This window comes from Phocoena phocoena, chromosome 2 (genome assembly GCF_963924675.1).
Source record: "Phocoena phocoena chromosome 2, mPhoPho1.1, whole genome shotgun sequence".
Lineage (NCBI taxonomy): Eukaryota > Metazoa > Chordata > Mammalia > Artiodactyla > Phocoenidae > Phocoena > Phocoena phocoena.
Window position 1 is genome coordinate 59,653,474 of NC_089220.1, and position 12,316 is coordinate 59,665,789.

The 12,316-nt window shown below is 35.1% G+C and overlaps 1 protein-coding gene across 2 annotated transcripts in view; it reads left to right on the forward strand.

Moving 5' to 3' along the window:
• The window catches only part of SEC23A (SEC23 homolog A, COPII coat complex component), a 61,015-nt gene that overhangs the window by 12,900 nt on the left and 35,799 nt on the right, over positions 1–12,316 (forward strand). For both annotated transcript variants that reach the window (XM_065900884.1, XM_065900892.1), the window contains exons 8-11: positions 1,056–1,171; positions 5,107–5,230; positions 9,833–9,913; positions 10,933–11,022. In XM_065900884.1, the coding sequence (XP_065756956.1) occupies positions 1,056–1,171; positions 5,107–5,230; positions 9,833–9,913; positions 10,933–11,022 (411 nt within the window). The remainder of the gene's footprint in view (positions 1–1,055; positions 1,172–5,106; positions 5,231–9,832; positions 9,914–10,932; positions 11,023–12,316) is intronic.

Below are 12,316 nucleotides of genomic sequence, written 5' to 3' on the forward strand. Positions count from 1 at the left end.
CATTTGATGGAAGAGGAAGAATATAATTACTTTCTGATAAATCTGATATTGTGATGATACTGCAACTGCTCCTCAGAATTAGAGAAATAGTCTTTTTCTTCCTTGATAATTTGTTATATTTTTTCTGGTTTTAAATATTTAAAAACTTAATAAGGGGCACCAATAGGTGTCTCTTTAAAAACTACTCCTGAGAGAAAACCTGTGTCTTTTTTAATATTCATGTTAAAGAATGTCTTTCCCATCAGGAAGAATTTCTTGAATTTTCTAATTTTTCATTTCCAGGAGGCTGCCCTTTAGATGTGTATATTGTTCATAGCTTGAATAGTCCGTCATTTTCTCATAAGTTGTTCTCTGTTCATGTAACTTCAATTTTATCTGGGTTTGTGTCAGTACATTTTCACTACTGTTGATTCTTGATACCCTTGTATTGGTTCTGCTTGTTAATGTCCCATCCCTCCCCCCCTTTTTAAAAAAATTGTCTAGAGTTTACAATTTTAGTTTAGTTGTCCTGTATTATCTCATATTTCTTTTTGGTAGTCATTATTATATTTTTAGGGTGTAATTAATAACAGATAATTTTTGTCACTATTAATGGATGCTTTTTTTCCTGTCACCTAATTTCCCTTTTGAATTTGGAGTATTTCTTAGAGCTTCAAAAGAAGTTTTATGTTTGTTTATCTTAATGCTTTTGCTGTTGTCTATTTTTCATGTTACTTGAGTATAGATTTATCCAGGAAAAAGAGTTCTGTGTTGTTCTTCCATCATGTATGTATGAAGAGCAACATGCCTTTCTTCAAGGTTAGCTCGAAATTTAGGAGTTCATTTAGAATGAATGACATTTAAAGCAAAGAATGTGAAAGTGTCAGATTATTAGAAGTTATCGTATCATTTTATGAGATGTTATAGAAAATTAAATTAGAACAAATCACACTTAAATTATTATGGATTATTCTTTTAGTATTTCTTAGATCATTTTGATTTATTAATGGCAAAAGATTTATAGGATGATTAAGTTTGTACATTACTTTGATTTGATCTTAAAAAATCTGTTGTAGCATTTTGAAGCATTGGCTAATCGCGCTGCTACGACTGGTCATGTTATTGATATCTATGCATGTGCATTAGATCAGACAGGTCTCCTGGAGATGAAATGCTGTCCTAACCTTACTGGGTATGTATATACATTTTTACAAGTATTGCAGTTATAAACTAATAACGACACTTTACAAATATAAACCAATAATGGAAAAAAAAATGGTCATGATCCTGCCACTCCAGGGCAACAGCTATTAACAGTTTTTGATACTCCTTTCAGTAAAACTTACTTTAAATTTTTTCTAAAATACAGTTAAAAAGGCACAAGTTCTGTTTGAAAAGATCATCTTCATACCCTTCAGTCATTGTTTTATATTATTATTTTGGTAGCTTTTTTGAGATATAATTCACATACTATAAAATTTACTCATTTAAAGCATGTAATTTAATGTTTTTTTTTTTCTTTTAGTATATTCTACCCATCACCATGATTTTATTTTAGGACATTTACATTATCCCAGCAAGAAACCCTGTACCTATTAGCAGTCACTTCCCATTTCTCCTTCCTCCCCCTCCCCCTTTCAGCCTAGACAACCACTAAACTACTTTCTGTCCCTATAGATTTGCCTGTTCTTGATATTAGGGAGAAACCATTTTATCCTTCACCATTAAGTATAATGTTAGCTGTGGATTTTTGTAGATGCCTTTATCAGGTTGAGTATGTTCTTATTCCTAGTTTGTTGGATTTTTCTTTGAGTGAGATGGGAAGTCATTAGAGAGTTTTCAGGAGAGGAGTGATATGATCTGACTTAATGCTTTAAAAGGATCATTTGACTTTAGTTGTCTTTAGTACGTAGAGGGACACAGGAATATCAAGTGGTGGCATCACAGCTGGTGAGAAGTGGTTGGATTTGGGGTATATTTAGAAGACAGAATTTGCTAGGAGGTTGGATCTGGGGTTTGAGAAAACCAAATAAGTCTAGAAGGATTGAGTTGTCCTTTATTGAAATGGGTAAGACTGGGAGGAAGAACATTTGGGGAGAATATTAGGAGTTCAGTTTTGAACATGTTTGGTTTGAGATGCCAGTAGACATCCATGGGGAGAGGTTGAGTAGGCAGTTGGATATTAGAACCTACAATGCAGAAGATAGGTCTGAATTTATATCTAGAGATATAAATGTGGGAGTTGTCAGAATATTGCCGTGGTTTTTTTTTTTTTTTTGGCTGCATTGGGTTGCTGTGCACAGGCTTTCTCTAGTTGCAGCAAGCAGGGGCTACTCTTCATTGCGGTGTGCGGGCTTCTCATTGCAGTGGCTTCTCTTGTTGTGAAGCATGGGCCCTAGAGTACATGGGCTTCAGTAGTTGTGGCACACGGGCTTAGTTGCTCCGCGGCATGTGGGATCTTCCCAGACCAGGGATTGAACGCGTGTTCCCTGCATTGGCAGGTGGATTCTTAAGCACTGCGCCTCCAGGGAAGTCCCTATTTTTGGTTTTTTAAAGCAATAAAAGTGGATGAGATTGTAAGATTGTGTAATTTAACACTACGAAGGTCATTGGTGACCTTCCTAAGAGCACTGAAAATTGACTTAGAGTGAATAAGAAAAGGAACAGGAGGAGGGGATCAGAAGCAGCTGACATAGACCAGAGCTTCTCAGACTTTCATTTCACATGTACAAGTCAGTTGGATATCTTGTTAAAATATAGATTCTGGATTTAGTATGCATAGGATGGGACTTGAAATTCTGCTTTTCGAACAAGACCCTTGGTGATGCTAATGTTGTTGGACCAAGGGCAACACTGAGTAGTAAAGGTATAGACAGCTCTTTCATAGAGGTTTGCTGTAAAAGGGAGTGGATAAGTAGGGTATGGTATATGTTGCTATTATTTTAGGATGTTTTACTAGGTTTAGTGATAACATAGATTGTTCTAGATGACATGTTTGCAAAAGTGGAAAATCTGAAAAAATCTACATGCAAACTATTAGAATTAGTGTGTTAAGTTGTCAAGACTTCTAAATCAAGGTCAGTGTACAAAATTCAACTATATTTTTGTATAACAGTAACAAATAGAGTAGACCCTGGAACACCATGGGTTTGAACTGCACAGGTCCACTTATATGTGGATTTTTTTCAATATATACATACTATAGTACTACATGATCCTTGGTTGGTTGACTCCAAGGATGTGGAACCATGGATACGGAGGGCTGACTATAAAGTTTTACACAGATTTTTGACTGCACATAAGGGTCTGTGCCCTAAACTCCGCATTGTTCAAGGGTCTACTATAAAAAGCAAACAGGGCTTCCCTGGTGGCGCTAGTGGTTGAGAGTCCGCCTGCCGATGCAGGGGACTCGGGTTCGTGCCCCGGTGCGGGAAGATCCCACATGCCGTGGAGCGGCTGGGCCCGTGAGCCATGGCCGCTGAGCCTGCGCGTCCGGAGCCTGTGCTCTGCAACGGGAGAGGCCACTCCAGTGAGGCCCGTGTACCGCAAGAAAAAAAAAAAAAAAAAAAAAGCAAACAAAATTTAACAGCATACAATCTATAATAGCATCAGAGATAACATAAATTAGGACTTTAGCAGTATCAAAAATAAAATTTCCATTGATTAATTATACCACATCAGTTTTCTTTCTTTTGCCTAATGTAATTTTTGATTGTTTTATTGTTATTTTAAAAACTACTTAAAATATTTTAAAAATATGATGAGCAAATACATGTAAATGTTTGTACTCATGTTGTATATATGTATCCGCCTTTTAATTTAAACAGTAGAAAGTTTTACATAGCTTCCCCTACTTTGCATTTTTTACTGATATCTTGGAAATGGGTTTATAATAGTACAGTTGTAGTAGTACAGTTGACCCTTGAACAATTTGAGGATTGGGGGAACTGACCCTTTGCATAGTGGAAAGTCTGAGTATAATTTTTAGTTGGCCCTCCATATCTGTGGTTCCTCTATATTTGCAGTTCTGCATCCTCAGATTCAACCATCAGTGGATAGTGTAGTTCTGTAATATTTACTACTGAAAAAAATCCGCTCATAAGTGGACCCACGTAGTTCAAAACCTGTGGTTTTCAAGGGTCAACTGTATATTACTCCATTGTGTGGTTGTACTGTATTTTATTCAGCTAGTCTAATAGATGGTCATCTGGATTGTTTCCAATCTTTTATTATTATAAATAGTACTTCAGTGAATAGACTTGTGCCTGTATTTTGCTTTTTGGTTTTTGTTTGCCCGATTATCTTTGGGATAGATTCCTAATAGTGCGGTGGCTGGATTACAGAGAAAATACATATGTAATTTTGTTAGATACTGTCAACTTCCCTTGCATTGGGTTTGCACCATTTTCCATTCCCATAAGCAATTATGAGCATGCCCGTTTTTCCACAGCCTCATCAACAGAATATGTTGTTAGACTGATATGCTGATTTATTAGGGTGGAAATGGCATCTCAGAATAGTTTTTATTTGACAGTTAGTGTTTTTTAAAACTTAAAAAAATTTATAAAGGTACATGGTTACTGAAAAAAATTTAACAGTACTTAAGTGCATAAAGTGAAAATGCTCCCAAAATATGCCTGTATTCTCATTCACTGGGTATAACACTGTTAAGTTGTGTGACATACAGAGACAATATCTGCATATACACACACTACACATGGAGATATTTATTTCTAAGAATGAGAATGAATGCTGTGAACTGTCAGATGTCTTCACCAGTAGGGAGAACTGGGTAACTGGGATGGGAGAGACACATATATTACTATGTACCCTTTTGTACTTTTTGAATTTTGTAATGTATAGATGTATTACCTATTTAAAAAATAATTTTTAAAAATTACTGAGGACAGATACAAGTGTTAGGGGCACTCAGGTACCCTCAGAATACCCTCAGGTACCCTCAGAATGGGGATATTTTCATATAATTGAGTTTTTAAAATTAATGTTAATATCACACATCTTGGGAAATATCTTTAAAATTTTGTTGGTAGTGTTGAAAAATAATTTACTTTTTTGGTTTTACACATGGACCCTTGTGTCACATTGTTTTTTGCTCTTTCCATGCAGAGGATACATGGTAATGGGTGACTCTTTCAACACTTCCTTATTCAAGCAAACTTTTCAAAGAGTTTTTACCAAAGATATGCATGGACAGTTTAAAATGGGCTTTGGTGGTACATTAGAAATAAAGGTAAGAACCAAAACTTGACATGTATGGTATGTTACCAAGAGAGAAATTTGTAGGCTTGATCATAATTTTAGAACATCATCAATCAAATTCAAGATATGCTTTAAAAATAGTGGTTATTTTGTATTGAAACCTGGAGTTAGAGATTTGTTCACCAGAAAAATGTTCATCGTTAAATGTACAATGAAATTTTACTTGAGCATCTCTAAATAATTGTTAAAACGAGGAAATTATATAAGTAAAATTTCCTTTAACTCTATTTTTTGTTTATATAGCATTAAAAATTTTAAGTATAGGCAAGTATACTTTTTAAGTATACTTGGCAAGTATACCTCATTTTATTGTGCTTCGCAGATACTGCATTTTTTTACAAATTGAAGGTTTGTGGCAACCCTGTGTGGAGCAAGTCTGCTGGCACCATTTTTTCAACAGCATTTGCTCACTTCATGTCTCTGTGTCACATTTTGGTAATTCTCACAATATTTCAAACTTTTTCATTATTATTATATTTGTTATGGTGATCTGTGGTCTGTGATCTTTGATGTTACTATTGTAATTGTTTTGGGGCACCATGAACTGTGCCCATTTAAGACAGTGAACTTAATCAGTAAATGTGTGTGTTCTGATTGCTGCAGCTGCTGGCCGTTCCCTTGTCTCTCTCCCTTTTCTCAGGCCTCTCTATTCCCTGAGACACAGCAATATTGAAATTAGGCCAATTAATAACCCTACAATGGTCTCTAAGTGTTCAAGTGAAAGGAAGAGTCCCACATCTCTCACTTTAAATCAAAAGCTTTGTGAGGAAGACATGTCAAAAACCAAGACAGGCCAAAGCTAAGTCTCTTGGTTCCAAACAGTTGGTCAAGTTGTGAATGCAAAGGAGGAGATCTTAAAAGAAATTAAAAGTGCTACTCCAGTGAACACACAAAGGATAAGAAAGAAAAACAGCCTGACTGCTGATATGGAGAAAGTTTTAGTGGTCTGGATAGAGGATCAAACCTGCTACAATGTTCCCTTAAGCCAAAGCCTAATCCAGAGCAAGTCCTGTCCTCCCTTCAATTCTAGGAAGGCTGAGAGAGGTGAGGAAGCTGCAGAAGAAAAGTTTGAAGCTAGCAGAGTTGGTTCATGTTGTTTAAGGAAAGAAGCCAGCTTTGTAACATAAAAGTGCAAGGGGAAGCATCGAGTGCTGATGTAGAAGCTGCAGCAAGTTATCCAGAAGATCTAACTAAGATAATAAAGGTGGTGGCTACATAAAACAACAGATTTTCAGTGTAGATGAAACAACCTTCTACTGGAAGAAGATGCCATTGAGAACTTTCATAGCTAGAGAGAAGTCAGTGGTGGGCTTCAAAGGACAGGCTGACTCTCTTGTTAGGGACTAATGCGGTCAGTGAGTTTAAGTTGACCTAATACTCATTTACCATTTCTCGAGATCCTTGGGCCCTTAAGGATCTACTCTGCCTGTGCTCTGTAAATGGAACAACATAGCCTGGATGACAGCATATCTGTTTACCACATGGTTTACTGAATATTTTAAACCCACTGTTGAGACCTACCACTCAGAAAAAAAAGAATCTTTTTTAAATATTACTACTCATTGACAATGCACCTGGTCACCTAAGAGCTCTGTTGGAGATGGACAGTGAGATTCAAGTTGTTTCCATGCCTGCTAACACAACATCCATTATGCAGTCCATGGATCAAGGAGTAATTTCAACTTTCAAGTCTTATTTTTTAAGAAATACATTTCATAAGGCTATAGCTACCATAGACAGTGGTTCCTCTGATGAATCTTGGCAAAGTAGATTGAAAACCTTCTGGAAAGAATTCACCATTCAGATGCCATTAAGAACATTTGTGATTCATGGGAAGAGGTCAAAATATCAGTCTTAACAAGAGCTTGAAAGAAGTTGATTCCAGCCCTCATGGATGAATGTGAGGGGTTCAAGACTTCAGTGGAAGATGTAACTGCAGATGTAGTGGAAACAGCTAGAGAACTAGAGTTGGAAGTAGAGCCTGAAGATGTGATTGAACTGCTGCAACCTCATGATAAAACTTGAATGGAGAGGAGTTGCTTCTTATGGATGAGCAAAGAAAGTGGTTTCTTGAAATGGAATCTACTGATGAAGATGCTGTACAGATTGTTGAAATGACAGGATTTAAAATATTACATAAACTTAGTTGATAAAGCAGTGACAGGGTTTGAGAGGACTGACTCCAATTTTGAAAGAAGTTCAACTGTGGGTAAAATGCTATCAAACAGCATTGCATGCTACAGAGAAACTGTGAAAGGAAGAGTCATTCAATGCAGCAAACTTCATTGTTGTCTTATTTTAAGAAATTGCCACATATATCCAGACAAAACTCTAATTCATAAAGATACATGCACCCCAATGTTCATAGCAGCACTATTCATGATAGCCAAGACATGGAAACAACCCAAATGTCCATCGACAGATGAATGGATAAAGAAGATGTGGTACATATACACAATGGAATACTACTCAACCATAAGAAAGAAAGAAAGAATGCCCTTTGCAGCAACATGGATGTAACTAGAGATTATCATACTAAGTGAAGTAAGTAAGAAAGAGAAAGACAAATACCATATGATATCACTTATATGTGGAATCTAAAATATGACACAAAGGAACCTATCTACAAAACAGAAACAGACTCACTGACATAGAGAACAGACTCGTGGTTGCCAAGGGGCAGGGGGCTGGGGGAGGAATGGAGTGGGAAGTTGGGGTTAGCAGATGTAAGCTATTATATATGGAATGGGTAAACAACAAGGTCCTACTGTATAGCACAGAGAGCTGTATTCAATATCCTATGATAAACCATAATGGAAAAGAATATATAAAAAAGAATGTGTGTATTTGTGTAACTGAATCACTTTGCTGTACAGAAGAAATTAACACAACATTGTAAATCAACTATACTTCAAAAAAAAGAAACAGAAAAAAGAAATTGCCACAGTCACCCCAACCTTCAGCAACCACCATCACCCTGATCAGTCAGCAGCCATCAACATCGAGGCGAGACCCTCTCCCTGCAAAAAGTTTATGACTCACTGAAGGCTCAGATGATAGCATTTCTTAGCAATAAAGCATTTAAAAATTGAGCTATGTATATTGTTTTTTAAGACATAATGCTATTGCACACTTAATAGACTACAGTGTAGTATAAATATAACTTTATGTAACATAAAGTTATATAACATAACTTTGTGGGAAATAAAAAAATTGGTTTGATTCTCTTTATTCTCAATATTTGCTTTATTGTGGTGGTCTGGAACCAAAACCACAATATCTCCAAGGTATGCCTGTATGGTTCTTTTAGTGCTAAATTTGCTTATGTTAGTGCTAGATTCTTTAATTGCAGGAGTTGGTATCTAACTTAAGAGAAACATTTTCTGTTTTATTTGGATAATCAGTAATTGTTTTTGGTAAGTTGTTGATATTATTCAATTCTATCATTCATTTCAAATTTGGGATTCAAGAAACCCAAAGGTTTAGTGTTATTTTTAAGTGTCTTACAAGCACATTGATTTTGAATTATTAAATATTTCTTGTTAATCTTCTTATTTCAATGAATGCTTGCTATATGTCCAGCATTAAGCTAGGAAATTGTAGAGATCTCAGGGAATATCTAAGGTACAGGTATTCTTATAAAGAACTTATTCTTGATAGAAAGACAAGATTAACACATGTGATTGAATGAAACAATAGTAGATTATAAAAGAGCTGTAAAGGTTTAGGGAAGAAAAATGAATGTATGCAGCATACAATTTATCCTAGATGGTTTTACAGTGACTTAGAGTGGATTTTGAAACATGGCAGAGTTTAACTTGGTTGAGGAGAATGATTTTAATTGGGAGCCCAGTGTGAAGAGAGGCACAGAGGTGAGAAATCAGCATGGTATGTTTGGGAAGACTGCCCAGTGAGAGTGGATGGTTTGTATTGGAATGTAAGTGAAATAGTTTTAATTGTGTGGTTTGGTTGTAGTTTGGAGATGCATGTGTAGGCAGAGGAAGCCCTTATAGGTTAATGAAGAACAGTGTTTGGGGTAAAATTTGTCTTGATAGTGGTATTCAGGATTTGTCAGGAAAAAGAATCTCATGTAAGAAAACTTGAGTTGGGCTTCCAAATTTTTAGATAGAAGATAACATTAGCTTAAATTTGGGGGTTAGTGGAGATTGGAAAGAAACCAGTCTTGGTGACAGATTTTCAATGGGAGTTAAAATAGGAGGTGGTACACCAAAGTGTACTAGAGTCATTCCTTGGTATCTGAAGGGGACTGGTTCCAGGACACCTCCCCCACACCACCACTGCAGATGCTCAAGTCCTCTATAAAATGGTGTAATATTCTTATGTAACCTACACACATCCTCCCACATACTTTAAATCATCTCTAGATTACTTATAATACCTAATAAAATGTAAATGCTATGTAATTAGTTGCCTGTGCACAGCAAATTCTAGTTTTGCTTTTTGGAGCTTTCTGAAAAACTTTTTTTCAAGTATTTTCAATCCGAGGTTGGTCGAACCTGCAGCTGTGGAACCCACTGATATGGAGGACTGACAATATATTCTTATTTTGCAGACCTCAAGGGAAATAAAGATTTCAGGAGCTATTGGACCCTGTGTGTCTCTCAATTCTAAAGGACCCTGTGTGTCTGAAAATGTAAGTCATCTTTATTCTAAAAAGAAAATACAGTTAATTCTCAGGGCAGATCCAAGAGAGACCTGGGGTGGCAGTCTATAGCATTCCTTTCAAAATTATTGTGTGGGCTGTTTTACAGTAGAATGTGGCTCAGCTTCCATTGGTATACCTCTATTTGTTGTTGTTCTTTCCACATACCCCTTTTCCCATCCACTCTTAAATTAAAACTTTTGTACTGTCACTAGTCTTCTATTTTTTATGCCTAAGTTATTCCTTGCCCAGCGTGCCTGAAAAAACAACAACAACTATGATTTAGAAATTTGGAGACTCCTGAAAGTCAAAATTAATTCTGAAATTTTTTTCGTTAGTAGAATTTCCGTCAAAGTAGCCAGCAGATTTAAGCTTTTAAGCTTCAATTCCTTTCTTTTCTTTTATCACATCTAGTGGACATATAAGGCACTTTGAAATAGTAGAATCATGTAGCTGTGGAGAGGATGATGGGACAAATAACAAAGTGTGCAATCATCTTTACAATGACAGAGTTTAAAAATTAATTTTAAGCAGTTTGCATGGAAAAACTTATATCTAAGAAGTTTTCTTGGGAATTAGACTGCTTAAATTACACAGTTCTGATCCAGAGAACCTATATTCATATATGCGTATGTTATATGTTAAATCACTATCTCTTTACACAGATTAAATAGTTGGATAGAAGGATAATGTTAGTTGTAATTACTTCATTAAATGGTGTATATTTTTAAAGTCTACAATATGAAGAACTTGTATCAATACTTTTGTAAGTTACTTAGCAAGAATTTGAATTAATTATAATTTTATTTGTGTAAAAATTGCTTAAGTTTATTTCATAGTATATTTATATGATCTTAAAAAAATCTTAAACCTCTAACATTTATTGAATTAGAAACCTGAAATAGATTTTTTCTTACTGGTATTTTTTTCTACTTTTTCACCTTAATATATATATATAGTAATAAACTATATTCTCTGGTTTTCAAACATACTGTGTTTTATTTTTATAGGAGATAGGAACAGGTGGCACTTGTCAATGGAAGATATGTGGACTCAGTCCCACTACAACCTTAGCCATATATTTTGAAGTTGTCAATCAGGTATGACTTTTTATATTTGAATATTGAAGTGTATATTTGAAAAAATACTTTATTTAGGCCATGAATATTTCCAGAGCTTATGACCCAAAGATTATTCTGTTTTGGAGTTTTTGTTTGTCATTTTCCGTTTCTCAAGGCTACACTCCTTGGTGAGAGGATATACTATAATAGAGATGTCAGGGAAACCTGCAAATGCCCAACCTTGGGCAACCCAACTTTTAGTCTTAGTTTTCTTTTGTTTTTAATAAAAAATTGAAGCATAAATAAAATCTTAAATTCTGTTCTAGTTATGCATTTTTGTAATTAGGTATCTAGTTCCTCCTAGGCGTCTCAAGGCATTTAATATTTGAGTCCTCCTACGAGAAAGTTTAATATATCAAAACTTATAGAAAAAGATTGGAAGGTAAAGATGCCAATATTTGGAAAGATTTTTTTCTGCTGCTGCAGGAAAAAGTTATCATATTAAAGAATGATATAATGGATAAATTATTGACTTATATACCAATAGTTATTAGGCATAAAATGAACCACAAAGTATTAGTAGTCAGGCTTCCTAAGACAGGTGCAGGAATTTTTTTTTACATTAAAATTTGTGAAAAATATAGTGGCTCTTATTGACAAACAGTTACAACAACAACAAAGCAAGAATGTTGTCAAAGGGCATGAAGAAAGTTTCCCTATTGACCACCCCACTTTTTCTTTCTCAGGATCATTATCATATATTACTATTGGTCTCTTCTCATTAATGATTTTCTGTTAGTCATCTGTTCATCATGTGGTTGTCTTCCTCAAAGCTGTGTTTTCATCTTATGTACCTAGGGGAGGAGAACTTAGCTCAATTTCTTTTTCTTTTTTTTAATTGAATTGTAGTTTATTTACAATGTTGTGTTAGTTTCAGGTGTACAACAAAGTGATTCAGTTATACATGTATATTTTTCTATTCTTTTTTCAGATTCTTTTCCCTTATAGGTTATTATAAAATATTGAGTATAGTTCCCTGTGCTATACAGTAGGTCCTTGTTGGTTATCTGTTTTATATATAGTAGTGTGTATTTGTTAATCCCAAAGTCCTAATTTATCCCCTGCCCTTTCCCCTTTGGTAACCATAAGTTTGTTTTCTATGTCTGTGGATCTATTTCTGTTTTGTATATAAGTTCATTTGTATCATTGTTTTTTTAGATTCCACGTATAAACCATATCATATGATATATGTCTTTCTCTGTCTGGCTGGCTTCACTTAGTGTGATTATCTAGGTCCATCCATGTTGCTGCAGAAGACATTATTTTTTATGTT